At 45.4% G+C, this 17,880-nt stretch overlaps 1 protein-coding gene across 1 annotated transcript in view; it reads left to right on the top strand.

The window, feature by feature from the left end:
• Positions 1-17,880, top strand: part of TRIO (trio Rho guanine nucleotide exchange factor) — a 2,940,676-nt gene that overhangs the window by 2,716,084 nt on the left and 206,712 nt on the right. Inside the window, 1 exon segment of the mRNA XM_069730426.1 lies at positions 5,067-5,159. Within this exon segment, the coding sequence (XP_069586527.1) occupies positions 5,067-5,159 (93 nt within the window).

Genomic DNA, 17,880 nt, shown 5'->3' with positions numbered 1-17,880 from the left:
ACACATATAGATGTTGTCTGGTATTTTATACTACTGGAGATATGTTTAGGCCAAAAGAATAAGTGTGTGACGAAGTTTATTGGTGTGTATTGAGAGCGGTGAAAGACACAATAAACCAAACATAATTGTTGCAAATAAACTTTTTTTTTATTGAGGAAACACAACCAAATTTATTTTTTTGTACCGCGGCGGGTTGTACCACGCCGGCTTGGGGTTGAGTGACGTAACTGGGGGGTATTCAGAACTGAAGCCTGGCTCACCGTGGAGGAGGCAGAGGTGGCAGGAGAATGGGCAAGAAAACTTGAAGGGTCTGGAAGTTCGGGGATGGGGCTTAAAACATGAGGAGCTTGAGACACACTGGAAGGTTGAGACACATCGGTAGGTGATGGGGGAGGAATAATCAATTTTTTTTTTTTTATGCGTTTTGCCAGTTTTCCGTTGGGTTTTCCTGGTTGGGGGAAGTCTTCTTGGGCTAGGTTGTAAAGTGTGGGCGGGAGACACGTCAGGACCCGGCTCCACAATTACACAGTCCGTCTCCATTGTGGAGCGCTCGGCAATGTCTGAGTCCAATACCATTGTAGTGGGGGGAAAGATAAAGTCCCGCCTGGGTCCTGGTGCCTCGTTGGGGGGGGGAAACAAAAACCCTCCCAGGATCCTGGTGCCTCGTTGGGGGGGAACATAAAACCCTCCCAGGGTCCTGGTGCATCGTTGGGGGGGGAAACAAATCCCATACCAGTGTCCTGCTGCTTTGCTGGTGGGGGAGAACATAAAGCCATGGATGGGTCCTGCTGCATCGGGGTGGGTCCTGCCCGGAAAGGTATGGCTTGGTCGTGCTGCATCATGGGGGGCCCGGTGCGATATGCCATGCCTGGGTCCTGCTGCATGGGGGGGTGGGCCGTCCTATACGCCTGGCCTGGGTCCTGCTGCATGGGGGGGTGTCCTGCCCGCAAAGCAACGCCTCGGTCCTGCTGCATCGGGGTGGGTCCGGTCCGATATGCCAGGCCTCGGTCCTGCTGCATCGGGGGTGGGCCGGTCCGATATTGCATGGATGGGTCCTGCTGCATCGGGAGGGGGCCGGGCCGATAAGCCACGCCAGGGTCCTGCGTCATTGTGGTGTCAGCGGAGGAGGTCCAAGCCGGAGCAGCGGTTGTCACGGTGGTGGCGGTGGGATGTCCAACAGCACTCGTCATCGTGTTGGCGCTGTAGTGGAGTACACCTGTAGAGGAAATAGTGGTGGCCGTGCAGTGGTATGCAGCAGAGGTAGGAATGGTGTTTACTTGTGACAGTGACGGCACAGTTGGATATGCCGCCACATTACGACTCTGACTCTGCTGCATAGCCTGCACAAAAGCAACATTGCAGGCCTGCATCACACTCAGCTGGAGATCAGGGCTAAGGTGTTCCGACATGCCCTGTTGGATTTGATTAAAAAAATGATGAGCTGGCTTCTGGAGGTCGGCTTTCACTTGATCAACGCTTTTGGCGACATCCTGGATGCGGCACTCTAAGAGGTTATGGGACACATCCATTCTGTCACCTAAAGCCTTGATAGTAAAACCGAGCTCAAGTGCAAAAACTCGGGCATGAGGGACCTATCCGAAGCCCTCTGTCGCTGCCGGGATGAGCCCGCAAAAATGGGTGCAGCAAAAGAGGACTGTGAAAGGGGAAGACCTGATGGGCCAGCTCCCTGGTCTCCAGTGAGTGTGGAAGACCCACCTGGTGCTGCGCTGCTGGATGGCTGGGACGGGTCCGTGGCTGCCGGCTGAAGGACCGCTCCAGAACCTGTGGCGACAGTCGTGCAGTGTGTGCTGTGAAAAAAGAAAACAGAAAATTAATACCAAACTATAACAAGACGGTACATCCTGTGGAATTAAAAATGACAGATTATCTCAATGCAATACAACCGGAGGCATGTGAGAAATACTTACGTTCTCATGAGAAGGACCGGTCTCAGGAAGGCCAGCACACGGTGATATTTGTAGAGCCGGTGCCTTGCTCCGGAACCACTAGCTGCACTCTTCTCTGCATGCAGGTCCTTGTTGAAGCGGTCCTTCATGGAACGCCAACGTGTTCTTACTTTGTCCACTGTGAAATAACAATAAAATATAATGGTCAGAAAAAGGACTTTTGGCCGTGCTCTCTTGACTGTGTGTGATGACAGAAACTACGAAAAGTTTCTTTCATCACACACAGTCAAGAGAGCATGGCCAAGGTCTGTTGCTTCACACTGCCGTGCAATACTTACCAAATGCATTACGGACCCGTGGCGGGGAATTCTCCCAGCCATCCCACAACGCTTGGGCCACCTCACTCCACAAACGACGGAGAACACTATTGACGGCGTGCTGTGGATCCCGGCTGTCCCACAACGGGACTCGCTCCTGGACCAGAGTGATCAGCAGGTCATTATCAATCCGGTCGTCGTCCCGTTGTGAAACCTAAAATTAAAAGAAAATCATTTAAGTTTGCTCAACCACATTGGGGAAAAAAATGACACGAAGATGAGAAAGGGCAGGAATATGAAAGACAACTTTCAGAAAAGGATGATACAAGAAAAATTTAAAGAAAAACAAGGGTACAGAAAGGAAGTTAAAAGAATATTACAATAAGGACAGTCTGCCTGGTATACATACCCGCTGCCGTCTTCCCCCTGGACCTTGACTCCGCTGCTCAGTACCTCTCTGTCCCTCAGTTGAAGTGCTCTATAAAATAAAAAAAATCAAATTGCCTCATGTGTCGATGTGACAGTCAATACTTACCAAGCTGACGGACAAAAAACTTACCTCGCTCACGTGATCCACTTCTGATTGGCGTGGCTGGAACTCCTCATCAGACGAAGACTCCGGAGAAGACATTCTGATGCGTGTTGAAAGAAAAAAATAGAAGAAATTAGGACATGTAGATCCAAAAAATTGAAAATGAATGCATTGGCTAGGATATACTCACATTGCTCTGTGTCTTGTCCAACAATGCGTCCGGGCAGGGTGCTGTCTTCTTTGGAGTCTGATGAGAAGTGACCAGAAACTTCCCCCAACCTTCCTTTTATAACCCTGCTGCTATGGGGGAGGCTTATCAGTGTCTAGACAACCTTATCTACAGTTAATTCAATCTTTAAAAAAAAAACGCATGCGTCAAAAAAACGCATGCAAACGCATGTCCAAAAAAACGCATGCGTCCCCATTGACTCCAATGCATTTTTTGTCCCAAAAAAAACGCATGTAAACGCATGTGTTTTTTTTGGTCAAAAAAACGCCCCTCAAAAATACTACAAGTTGCATTTTAGAAAATGAACGCATGCAGTAAAAAAACGCATGCGTTCACAAACGCGTGCAAACGCGTACACCAAAAAACGCATGCGTTTTCAATGTTAAATATAGGGGGGAAAAACGCATGCGTTTTTTTGGTAAAAAACGCTGCACACAAAAACACAAGTGTGAAACCACCCTATAATAAAATTTTTGTGGAAAAAAGTACTTTTTCATATTTATGGATCAATTTGTAAAGCAGCTGGGGGTTAGAAGTGCTCACTATGCATCTAGATAAGTTCCTTGGGGGGGTCTAGTTTCCAAAATGGGGTCACTTGTGGGGGAGCTCCAATGTTTAGGCACACATGGGCTCTCCAAACGTGGCATGGTGTCCGCTAAGAATTGGAGCTAATTTTTCATTCAAAAAGCCAAATGGCGCTCCATCCATTCCGAGCCATGTCGTGCGCCCAAGCAGTGGTTCCCCCCAACATATGGGGTATTGGCGTACTTAGGACAAATTGGACAACAACTTTCAGGGTGCAATTTCTCCTTTTACCCTTGGGAAAATAAAAAAATTGTTGCTAAAAATCATTTTTGTGACTAAAAAGTTAAATGTTCATTTTTTCCTTCCATGTTGCTTCTGCTGCTGTGAAGCACCTAATTAATAAACTTCTTGAATGTGGTTTTGAGTACCTTGAGAGGTGTAGTTTTTAGAATGGTGTTACTTTTGGGTATTTTCAGCCATACAGACCCCTCAAACTGACTTCAAATGTGAGGTGGTCCCTAAAAAAAATGGTTTTGTAAATTTTGTTGTAAAAATGAGAAATTGCTGGTCAAATTTTAACCCTTATAACTTCCTAGCAAAAAAAATGTTGTTTCCAAAATTGTGGTGATGTAAAGTAGACATGTGGGAAATGTTATTTATTAACTATTTTGTGTCACATAACTCTCTGGTTTAACAGAATAAAAACTCAAAATTTGAAAATTGCGAAATGTTCAAAATTTTCACCTAATTTCAGATTTTGTCACAAATAAACTCATGAATTATCGACCTAAATTTACCTCTATCATGAAGCCCATTATGTCACGAAAAAACAGTCTCAGAATCGCTAGAATGCGTTGAAGCGTTCCTGAGTTATTACCTCATAAAGGGACAATGGTCAGAATTGCAAAAAATGGCCAGGTCATTAAAGGGACTCTGTCACCTGAATTTGGAGGCAACAATCTTCAGCCATAGGGGCGGGGTTTTCAGGTGTTTGATTCACCCTTTCCTTACCCGCTGGCTGCATTATTGGATTGAAGTTCATTCTCTGTCCTCCATAGTACACGCCTGCACAAGGCAATTGCGCAGGCGTGTACTATGGAGGACAGAGAATGAACTTCAATCCAATATTGCAGCCAGCATGCAGCCAGCGGGTAAGGAAAGGGTGAATCAAACACCCGAAAACCCCGCCCCTATGGCTGAAGATTGTTCCCTCCAAATTCAGGTGACAGAATCCTTTTAAGGTCAAAATAGGCTGGGTCATGAAGGGGTTAAATACACTTTCCCACCTGCTTGTTTTTTCTCTATTTCCCCCTTTCTTTGATTGACAGCTCTGGCTTCATAGAGCCAGAGAAGGGTAGAGATAGATGGAAAACAAGCAGGTGGGAAAGTTTATTGAAATTTGTCCACATCTTAGTTTACCAAGCGCTTGCCTTGGATTAAACAGTCATTCTGTTCTGAAATAGTTCCTTTAAGAAATAAAAGTCAAATAGGCTAGTGGTACATTTTATGTTTATTTTTTTTTAAAGAGTTTATTTTAATTACTTTTAACCTTTCAGGATCTGAAACAGCGCCTTGGCCACCGACTTCAGCTGACGGATTTATTAATTAAACCTGTGCAAAGAATAATGAAATATCAGCTACTTTTAAAGGTGAGACCTTGATACCATGGTATTAGAAAGCTTATGGTTTATGTTCCATGAGACATTAAACTTAAGTTAATGTCATTAAACCCAATAAAAATATTTATGACATATCTACAGAGAATGTTGATGATCAATTCTAGGAATAGTATTTTAATATAATCTCATATCTCTAATTCTGCTGGGGCTCCTCTATCACCTTTTGAAAAAAACTATTCTTGATATTGTTGATACTGTTGTATGTTTATGTATGTCAGTTTGTACTGAATACATATCTACGTGTGTGTGTATATATATATATATATATATATATATATATATATATATATATATATATACACACACACACACACACACAGTTATATGAAAAAGTTTGGGCACTCCTAATGTTTTATAAAAATAGTTTTTTTTTAAACAACTATTTTAGTTTCATATATCTAATAACTGTTGGACACAGTAATATTTCTGCCTTGAAATGAGGTTTGTTGTACTAACAGAAAATGTGCAATCTGCATTCAAACAAAATTTGACAGGTGCATAAGTATGGGCACCTTTAACATTTTCTTGTTTTAAATACTCCTACCTACTTTTTACTGACTTACTAAAGCACTTTTTTTGGTTTTCTAACCTCATTAAGCTTTGAACTTCATAGCCAGGTGTATGCAATCATGAGAAAAGCTACTTAAAGTGGCCACTTGCAAGTTGTTCTCCTGTTTGAATCTCCTCTGAAGAGTGGCATCATGGGCTTCTCAAAACAACTGTCTAATGATCTGAAATCAAAGATTATTCAACATAGTTGTTCAGGGGAAGGATACAAAAAGCTGTCTCAGAGATTTAACCTGTCAATTTCCACTGTGAGGAACATAGTAAGGAAATGGAAGAACACAGGTACAATTCTTGTTAAGGCCAGAAGTAGCAGGCCAAGAAAAACATCAGAAAGGCAGAGAAGAAGAATGGTGAGATCAGTCAAGGACAATCCTCAGACCACCTCCAGAGAGCTGCAGCATCAACTTGCTGCAGATGGTGTCACTGTGCATCAGTCAACTATACAACGCACTTTGCACAAGGAGAAGCTGTTTGGGAGAGTGATGCGAAAGAAGCCGTTTCTGCAAGCACGCCACAAACAGAGTCGGCTGAGGTATGCAAAAGCACATTTGAAGAAGCCAATTTCATTTTGGAAGAATGTCCTGTGGACTGATGAAACCAAGATTGAGTTGTTTGGTCATACAAAAAGGCATTATGCATGGCGGCCAAAAAACACAGCATTCCAAGAAAAACACTTGCTACCCACAGTAAAATTTGGTGGAGGTTGCATCATGCTTTGGGGCTGTGTGGCCAATGCCCGCACCGGGAATCTTGTTAAAGTTGAGGGACGCATGGATTCCTCTCAGTATCAGCAGATTCTTGACAATAATGTTCATGAATCAGTTACAAAGTTGAAGTTACGCAGGGGATGGACCTTTCAGCAAGACAATGATCCAAAACACCACTCCAAATCTACTCAGGCATTCATGCAGAGGAACAATTACACTGTTCTGGAATGGCCATCCCAGTCCCCAGACCTGAATATCATTGAACATATGTGGGATCATTTGAGGAGGGCTGTCCATGCTCGGCGACCATCAAACTTAACTGAACTGGAATTGTTTTGTAAAGAGGAATGGTCAAAAATACCTTCATCCAGGAACTCATTAAAAGCTACAGGAAGCGACTAGAGGCTGTTATTTTTGCAAAAGGAGGATCTACTAAATATTAATGTCACTTTTCTGGTGGGGTGCCCATACTTATGCACCTGTCAAATTTTGTTTGAATGCAGATTGCACATTTTCTGTTAGTACAATAAACCTCATTTCAAGGCAGAAACATTACTGTGTCCAACAGTTATTAGATATATGAAACTGAAATAGCTGTTGCAAAACCAGCTAGCAATATATCCCTCACAGACAGTGTGACCAGAAAAGTGAAATGATCTACACTATGGTACTTGATAAAAATATAACAATTTTATTATGGTCAAATATAAAACATGTAAAATTACATTACACTACAAGCCAAGAAAGGTGCAAAATCCACAAAAAGAGGTACTAAACTGCCAAAGGCAAATTCTAAAACCCAGATATGCACTGACACATACAATAATGATAAACCATCTACAAAACCAGCCTAGGCCAATATAAAAGTCCCCATTGTTAAGAGCTATAGAAAGCAATACAATAGTGCTTAGTGGGATAAGTGAATCGCCCTAGCGGGAATAACCAATTTGTATTTATGCTCCCAACAATAGTGGCTCAGATCTAAATAACATATATGTAGAGGATGGTATGGACTAAGTACCTTGTAGTGCGTGCTGGGTGAATGCCCCGGCGTCCCTCTGCCCCGACGCGCGTTTCGCGTTTGCTTCTTCTGGAGGCGTGTCAGGGCAGAGGGCTAACCGGTATATATACCGTAAAGTGCGCCGTTCATTGGGCTACATTAACAAGATACCGCCAAACAGCTGGGGGAGAGCAAGATCGACCTATATCGCGAATGCGCCCGATTCTACCGCACACAATGTACGGAGACCGGAAGCTACATGAAGGGATATCCTGTGGAGGGTGGCGTACGGACTTCCTCTGTCTGTGTAAATGTACTGCGCAGGCGCCCGAATCTCCGTACAGAGTGTACGGAGATCGGAAGTACTGCGGAAGGACTTCCTGTGTTTAGTGGCGTACGAACAACCACTATGTATGTAAGTGTATAACGCAGGCGCCTGAGTCTCCGCACAAAATGTACGGAGACCGGAAGCGCTCAAAGGCCACCTCCCATATGTGTAAATGTACGGACTATCTTTGTCCATGGGGATATCGGCGCATGCACAGATGACAGGTACCCGAATGAAAAGGGAAGTCTGATAGCGGTGGTGGGTCCGGCAGCGCCAGGTCGTCCATGAGTACGACTCGGCATCACCAAACCCCAAAAATACCGCTAGCCGACCATCCCTCGGGTCTGCAATCAGGTCATGCGCTCACCCCACTGACAAAAAAAAAATAAAAAAAAAAATATATATATATATATATATATATATATATATATATATATATACACACACAGTATATATGCTAAGGAATCCCCAGGAAAAAATAGTGTAGATAAAATGCAGTGTGCCAGGGGAATAATGTCGGTACATACAGGTTATATAAAACCCTATCAAATGTGTATAGAATTTTTCTGTTAGTACAATAAACCTCATTTCAAGGCAGAAACATTACTGTGTCCAACAGTTATTAGATACAGTGGGGCAAAAAAGTATTTAGTCAGTCAGCAATAGTGCAAGTTCCACCACTTAAAAAGATGAGAGGCGTCTGTAATTTACATCACAGGTAGACCTCAACTATGGGAGACAAACTGAGAAAAAAAAATCCAGAAAATCACATTGTCTGTTTTTTTAACATTTTATTTGCATATTATGGTGGAAAATAAGTATTTGGTCAGAAACAAAATTTCATCTCAATACTTTGTAATATATCCTTTGTTGGCAATGACAGAGGTCAAACATTTTCTGTAAGTCTTCACAAGGTTGCCACACACTGTTGTTGGTATGTTGGCCCATTCCTCCATGCAGATCTCCTCTAGAGCAGTGATGTTTTTGGCTTTTCGCTTGGCAACACGGACTTTCAACTCCCTCCAAAGGTTTTCTATAGGGTTGAGATCTGGAGACTGGCTAGGCCACTCCAGGACCTTGAAATGCTTCTTACGAAGCCACTCCTTCGTTGCCCTGGCGGTGTGCTTTGGATCATTGTCATGTTGAAAGACCCAGCCACGTTTCATCTTCAATGCCCTTGCTGATGGAAGGAGGTTTGCACTCAAAATCTCACGATACATGGCCCCATTCATTCTTTCATGTACCCGGATCAGTCGTCCTGGCCCCTTTGCAGAGAAACAGCCCCAAAGCATGATGTTTCCACCACCATGCTTTACAGTAGGTATGGTGTTTGATGGATGCAACTCAGTATTCTTTTTCCTCCAAACACGACAAGTTGTGTTTCTACCAAACAGTTCCAGTTTGGTTTCATCAGACCATAGGACATTCTCCCAAAACTCCTCTGGATCATCCAAATGCTCTCTAGCAAACTTCAGACGGGCCCGGACATGTACTGGCTTAAGCAGTGGGACACGTCTGGCACTGCAGGATCTGAGTCCATGGTGGCGTAGTGTGTTACTTATGGTAGGCCTTGTTACATTGGTCCCAGCTCTCTGCAGTTCATTCACTAGGTCCCCCCGAGTGGTTCTGGGATTTTTGCTCACCGTTCTTGTGATCATTCTGACCCCACTGGTGGGATTTTGCGTGGAGCCCCAGATCGAGGGAGATTATCAGTGGTCTTGTATGTCTTCCATTTTCTAATTATTGCTCCCACTGTTGATTTCTTCACTCCAAGCTGGTTGGCTATTGCAGATTCAGTCTTCCCAGCCTGGTGCAGGGCTACAATTTTGTTTCTGGTGTCCTTTGACAGCTCTTTGGTCTTCACCATAGTGGAGTTTGGAGTCAGACTGTTTGAGGGTGTGCACAGGTGTCTTTTTATACTGATAACAAGTTTAAACAGGTGCCATTACTACAGGTAATGAGTGGAGGAAAGAGGAGACTCTTAAAGAAGAAGTTACAGGTCTGTGAGAGCCAGAAATCTTGATTGTTTGTTTCTGACCAAATACTTATTTTCCACCATAATATGCAAATAAAATGTTAAAAAAACAGACAATGTGATTTTCTGGATTTTTTTTTCTCAGTTTGTCTACCATAGTTGAGATCTACCTATGATGTAAATTACAGACGCCTCTCATCTTTTTAAGTGGTGGAACTTGCACTATTGCTGACTGACTAAATACTTTTTTGCCCCACTGTATATGAAACTGAAATAGCTGTTGCAAAAAAAAACTATTTTTATAAAATATTAAGCTTAAGATTAATAGGGGTGCCCAAACTTTTTCATATACAGTGGGGCAAAAAAGTATTTAGTCAGTCAGCAATAGTGCAAGTTCCACCACTTAAAAAGATGAGAAGCGTCTGTAATTTACATCATAGGTAGACCTCAACTATGGGAGACAAACTGAGAAAAAAAAATCCAGAAAATCACATTGTCTGTTTTTTTAACATTTTATTTGCATATTATGGTGGAAAATAAGTATTTGGTCAGAAACAAAATTTCATCTCAATACTTTGTAATATATCCTTTGTTGGCAATGACAGAGGTCAAACGTTTTCTGTAAGTCTTCACAAGGTTGCCACACACTGTTGTTGGTATGTTGGCCCATTCCTTCATGCAGATCTCCTCTAGAGCAGTGATGTTTTTGGCTTTTCGCTTGGCAACACGGACTTTCAACTCCCTCCAAAGGTTTTCTATAGGGTTGAGATCTGGAGACTGGCTAGGCCACTCCAGGACCTTGAAATGCTTCTTACGAAGCCACTCCTTCATTGCCCTGGCGGTGTGCTTTGGATCATTGTCATGTTGAAAGACCCAGCCACGTTTCATCTTCAATGCCCTTGCTGATGGAAGGAGGTTTGCACTCAAAATCTCACGATACATGGCCCCATTCATTCTTTCATGTACCCGGATCAGTCGTCCTGGCCCCTTTGCAAATAAACAGCCCCAAAGCATGATGTTTCCACCACCATGCTTTACAGTAGGTATGGTGTTTGATGGATGCAACTCAGTATTCTTTTTCCTCCAAACACGACAAGTTGTGTTTCTACCAAACAGTTCCAGTTTGGTTTCATCAGACCATAGGACATTCTCCCAAAACTCCTCTGGATCATCCAAATGCTCTCTAGCAAACTTCAGACGGGCCCGGACATGTACTGGCTTAAGCAGTGGGACACGTCTGGCACTGCAGGATCTGAGTCCATGGTGGCGTAGTGTGTTACTTATGGTAGGCCTTGTTACATTGGTCCCAGCTCTCTGCAGTTCATTCACTAGGTCCCCCCGCGTGGTTCTGGGATTTTTGCTCACCGTTCTTGTGATCATTCTGACCCCACGGGGTGGGATTTTGCGTGGAGCCCCAGATCGAGGGAGATTATCAGTGGTCTTGTATGTCTTCCATTTTCTAATTATTGCTCCCACTGTTGATTTCTTCACTCCAAGCTGGTTGGCTATTGCAGATTCAGTCTTCCCAGCCTGGTGCAGGGCTACAATTTTGTTTCTGGTGTCCTTTGACAGCTCTTTGGTCTTCACCATAGTGGAGTTTGGAGTCAGACTGTTTGAGGGTGTGCACAGGTGTCTTTTTATACTGATAACAAGTTTAAACAGGTGCCATTACTACAGGTAATGAGTGGAGGAAAGAGGAGACTCTTAAAGAAGAAGTTACAGGTCTGTGAGAGCCAGAAATCTTGATTGTTTGTTTCTGACCAAATACTTATTTTCCACCATAATATGCAAAAAAAAATGATAAAAAAACAGACAATGTGATTTTCTGGATTTTTTTTCTCAGTTTGTCTCCCATAGTTGAGGTCTACCTATGATGTAAATTACAGACGCCTCTCATCTTTTTAAGTGGTGGAACTTGCACTATTGCTGACTGACTAAATACTTTTTTGCCCCACTGTAACTGTATATATATATATATATATATATATATATATCCATCCTGGGGTTGGACCAAATAATGGAAACACATGGAAACATCAACAAAAGTTAGTTTAATATGGTGTGAGTCCAACTTTTGTGGCGATTACAGCCTCAATTCTCCGAGGTATGGATTCATACAAGGTGTGAATTGTTTCCAACGGAATTTTAGCCCATTCTGCAGTTAAAACACCCTCCAGTTCTTTGAGCGATGATGGCGGCGGAAATCGATGTCTAACTTGAATCTCTAAAATCGACCATAAATCATCAATAATGTTGAGGTCTGGGGATTGTGGGGGCCAGATGAGATGCTCACTTCATTAGAATGCTCCTCGTGCCATGCTTTAACGATTCTAGCTGTATGAATTTGTGCATTATCATCCTGAAAGATGGCGTTTACCTCTGGGAACAGTGCTTGAACGATTTGATGCACTTGGTCGGCCAAAATGCCTAAATAATCTCGGCTGCTAATTCTTCCATGAAGGGATATCATTGGCCCGGCAGATCTCCATGAAAAGCACCCCAGATCATCACAGAACCTCCGCCATGTTTTAAGGTTGGGAGTAGTCAGTCTGGATGGAATGCTTCTTTCGGCTGTCTCCAAACGTACACTCGGCCGGATGTCAGAAATAGGGTAAACGATGACTCGTTTGTAGTGTTGAGCGATACCTTCCGATACCCAGAAGTATCGGTATCGGATTGGATCGGCCGATATCCAAAAAATATCGGATATCGCCGATACCGATACCTGATACCAATGCAAGTCAATGAGACACAAATATCAGAATATAAATAAGCCCTTTCTGTCCTTAAACATCCTGTTCCGGAGGGGGGAAGAGTGTGGGCGGTGCGTGGGCGGACACTGAGTGTCTGTGCGGGCGGGGTCTGTGCGGGCCTGCCAGGGATGTGTACCTGCCTACCGGGGCTCTCTGGGGTCTGTGCGGCGTGCGAGGTGTCTCTGTGTGGCATGTGGGGGGGTGTCTTTGTGGCGGGCGGGGTGTCTCTGCAGTGGGTGGGGTCTCTGTGCAGCGGGCGTGGTCTCTGTGTGGCGGGGGTGTCTCTGTAGGGCGTGTGGGGTGTCTCTGCGGCGGGCGGGGTCTCTGTGTGGTGGGCGTGGTCTCTGTGTGGCAGGCGTGGTCTCTGTGTGGCGGGTGTGGTCTCTGTGCGGCGGCTGGGGTCTCTGCAGGGTGTGCGGGGTGTCTCTGCGGGGCGTGAGGGGTGTCTCTGTGGGGCGTGCGGGGTGTCTCTGCGGTGTGAGGGGTGTCTCTGCGGTGTGCGGGGTGTCTCTGCGGTGTGCGGGGTGTCTCTGCAGTGTGCGGGGTGTCTCAGTGTGGGCATCTACAAGTCCCATCGGACGTTGCCTACTACACTGATAGTGATTGACACATTATCCAATCATGGGACAGTAGTAGTCCCATCATCCGGCTAATGTGTTGAATGAAAAAAAAAAAAATACTCCATACATTACATTGAAAATAGAGTTCATACTCACCATTACTTGTCATTTTGATCCCCGAAGCCAGTGTCAACCTGTAAAAAAAGGTGAAAAAACAAACAACCAATATACTCCCTGTCCGCAGAGATCCACGAGTGTCCCACGACGATCTCCCGTTGAGAACGGCAGCAACAGCTGTTGCGACCGCTCTCCAGGGACCCCAGAAACACAATGGCGGGAGGAAGGGATTCCTCCGCCACAGAGACACCCCGCACGCCCCGCAGACACGCCGCACGACCCACAGAGACCACGCCCGCTGCACAGAGACCCTGCCCACCACAGAGACACCCCGCCCGCCGCACAGAGACCCCGCATGCCGCATTGAGCCCCGGCACACACGCAGAGAGCCCCACGGTCACGCACAGACACCGCTCGCACACACACACCCAGTCTCCGCCCACGCAACGCCCACACTTCATTATACTGCATAATTGCACTATAGGAACTTCCGATAACGCAAAAATATTGGAACTTGGTATCGGAATTCCGATACAGCGAATATCGGCCGACACCCGATATTTGCAGTATCGGAATGCTCAACACTACTCATCTGAGAATATCACATGTTTCCACTGCTCGAGGGACCAATTCTGGAGGTTTGTACACCACTCTAAACGCTTGGAAACATTTGTCATTGAGAGCAGCGGTTTTCTAATTGCAGCTCTTCCGTGGAATCCAGATGAACAGTTTTCATGGAAACTGGGTTCTGTAGGAGTTCATTGAGCTCAGCAGTGATTTGTGGAGATGGGGTCTTGCGATCCTCTCTCACAATTCGCTTTAGAGTCCGACGGTCTCTCTCAGTCAACTTCGACTTTCGGCTGGACCTGTGCTTTGCTGCGGATGTTTTTCCTTCTCTTTCAAACGCAGTCATTACTTTGGAGACAGTACCCAGGGGTGCCACTAGGAATTTCAGGGCCCCATACTGGAAAAATTTTCAGGGCCCTCTTAAGACTCCGCCCAGGCTCCACCCCCGCCTCCACCCCTCGAACTGTCCACAGCCCCAGAGCTGTCTCTTGGCAAAACTCCACTTCTCGCAAAGCACACATTAACAGTTCCCATCACCAGATTAAACACATAGCCAGCAGCTTTTGTTTTGGCCAAAAGTTTTTTTTTAATCTGAGACGACAACAAGGTAGACTCTTTTGGCCGGGCCCTACTCTACTCTAACCTATTAAACATTTGTTAAAATATGCAATACAATTTAGGTGTATTTTTATTTATTTTTACATTTTTCAAATGACCAATAATACCACATACAAGGGACAAATACCACCACACCATGACCAGACACCATATTATCACCACATAGTGACCGAATAATAGCACATACAAGGAACAAATGCCGCCACACCATGTGCAGACCACATATTACCACCACAGTGACTGAACAATATCACATGCAAGGGACAAATGCCACCGCAGCATGTCCAGACCACATATTACCACCACACAGTGACCGAATAATAGCACATACAAGGAACAAATACCGCTACACCATGGCCGGACAACATATTACCACCACATCGTGACTGAATAGTACAATACTGATCATTAATTTAGAAAAAATACTATCACCATAAGTGCCATTATACACAGGAGATCTGTACTTAGTATGCAGTGTGTGTACAGGTAATACAGTGGTCACCGATGCCATTATACACAGGAGCTCTTTATATAGTGTCAGTGTACAGGTAATACAGGTATCACCAGTGACATTATACACAGGAGCTCTGTATATAGGGTACAGTGTACATGTAATACAGCGATCACTAGTGACATTATACACAGGAGCTCTGTGTATAGTGTACAGATAATATAGTGATCACCAGTGACATTATAAACAGGAGCTCTGTATACAGTATACAGTGTATGGTGTCAGTGTACAGGTAACATACTCACCAGTGACGTCTCTAGCTAAAGTCCTTCATCTTTGCGTTTCTTTTTAATCCAGCGCTGACTGCTATAACTTCTTTCTGCCAGGACTCGTCTCTGCATAAAATAACACAGTTATCTAGAGCACCGCTTCCAGAGCACATTCCCCATTTTTTCCCTTTCTTCTACACTACACATCTGACTACAGACGTTCACCCACCATTAATATACAATTAGTTATTATGCAACCCACCATTCCAAATATAAATTATAATCTGACACTGCCCCCACTATCTGTATATAGCCACTTTCCCCATTTAATATATAAATTAATTAGCACCTGTATTCTTTCTCCCAATTTATTACCAGTCACTTTATCCTCAATGACCCCCACTATTTACCTCCCGCTCTAACCCTTACCCCAATTCATTATAGTTACATGCCCCTTCTGCCTCAATTCATTGCCATGTCTTCTCTCTCTCCCACCCTCTATTCATTATCAATTGCTCTTCCCCACCCTCAAAATTCATTATTTGCTCTTCCCACCCCCACCTTCAATTCAATTGCTGTCCACGTCCCTCACACTCACTTCATCTGCAGTCCCTATCACCCCCACTTCATCATTTAGTCCCCTATCATCATTTAGTCCCCTATCCCCCCCTGTCACTTCATCTGCAGTCCCCCTTACTTCATCATTTGCAGCCCCCTATCATTTCATCATGTGCAGAACCCCCTCAAACACACTTCATCATCTGCAGTCCCTATCACTCCCACATCATTTCCTGTCCCCATCACCCCCACATCATCATTTGCAGTCCCCATTACCACCACATCATCATTTGCAGTCCCCATCACCCCCACATCATTTGCAGTCCCCATCACCCCCACATCATTTGCAGTCCCCATCACCCCCACATCATCATTTGCAGTCCCCCCACATCATTTACAGTCCCCATCACCCCCACATCATCATTTGCAGTCCCCCCACATCATTTGCAGTCCCCATCACCGCCACATCATCATTTGCAGTCTCCATCACCCCCACATCATCATTTGCAGTCCCCGTCACCCCCACATCATTTGCAGTCCCCATCACCCCCACATCATCATTTGCAGTCCCCATTACCCCCACATCATTTGCAGTCCCCATCACCCCCACATCATTTGCAGTCCCCATCACCCCCACATCATTTGCAGTCCCCATCACCCCCACATCATCATTTGCAGTCCCCCCACATCATTTCCAGTTCCCATCAACCCCACATCATTTGCAGTCCCCATCACCCCATCATCATTTCCTTTCCCCCTCATCATTTGCAGTCCCCATCACCCCCACATCATCATTTGCAGTCCCCATCACCCCCACATCATTTGCAGTCCCCATCACCCCCACATCATTTGCAGTCCCCATCACCCCCACATCATCATTTGCAGTCCCCCCACATCATTTGCAGTCCCCATCACCTCCACATCATTTGCAGTCCCCATCATCCCCACATCATCATTTGCATTCCCCCCACATCATTTGCAGTCCCCATCACCCCCACATCATCATCATTTGCAGTCCCCATCACCCCCACATCATCATTTGCAGTCCCCCATCATTTGCAGTCCCCATCACCCCCACATCATTTGCAGTCCTCATCACCCCCACATCATCATTTGCAGTCCCCATCACCCCCACATCATTTGCAGTCCCCATCACCCCCACATCATCATTTGCAGTCCCCCCACATCATTTGCAGTCCCCATCACCTTCCACATCATTTGCAGTCCCCATCACCCCCACATCATCATTTGCATTCCCCCCACATCATTTGCAGTCCCCATCACCCCCACATCATCATCATTTGCAGTCCCCATCTTCCCCACATCATTTGCAGTCCCCATCACCCCCACATCATTTGCAGTCCCCATCACCCCCACATCATCATTTGCATTCCCCCCACATCATTTGCAGTCCCCATCACCCCCACATCATCATCATTTGCAGTCCCCATCACCCCCACATGATTTGCAGTCCCCATCACCCCCACATCATTTGCAGTCCCCATCACCCCCACATCATTTGCAGTCCCCATCACCCCCACATCATTTGCAGTCCCCATCACCCCCACATCATCATTTGCAGTCCCCCCACATCATTTGCAGTCCCCATCACCTTCCACATCATTTGCAGTCCCCATCACCCCCACATCATCATTTGCATTTCCCCCATATCATTTGCAGTCCCCATCACCCCCACATCATCATCATTTGCAGTCCCCATCACCCCCACATCATTTGCAGTCCCCATCACCCCCACATCATCATTTGCATTCCCCCCACATCATTTGCAGTCCCCATCACCCCCACATCATCATCATTTGCAGTCCCCATCACCCCCACATCATTTGCAGTCCCCATCACCCCCACATCATTTGCAGTCCCCATCACCCCCACATCATCATTTGCATTCCCCCACATCATTTGCAGTCCCCATCACCCCCACATGATTTGCAGTCCCCATCACCCCCACATCATTTGCAGTCCCCATCACCCCCACATCATTTGCAGTCCCCATCACCCCCACATCATTTGCAGTCCCCATCACCCCCACATCATCATTTGCAGTCCCCCCACATCATTTGCAGTCCCCATCACCTTCCACATCATTTGCAGTCCCCATCACCCCCACATCATCATTTGCATTTCCCCCATATCATTTGCAGTCCCCATCACCCCCACATCATCATCATTTGCAGTCCCCATCACCCCCACATCATTTGCA

The sequence above is a fragment of the Ranitomeya imitator genome, chromosome 6 (genome assembly GCF_032444005.1).
Source record: "Ranitomeya imitator isolate aRanImi1 chromosome 6, aRanImi1.pri, whole genome shotgun sequence".
NCBI classification, from domain to species: Eukaryota; Metazoa; Chordata; class Amphibia; order Anura; family Dendrobatidae; genus Ranitomeya; species Ranitomeya imitator.
Note: the sequence above shows the minus strand (reverse complement) of the source record. Positions and strands in the feature narration are given on the sequence as shown.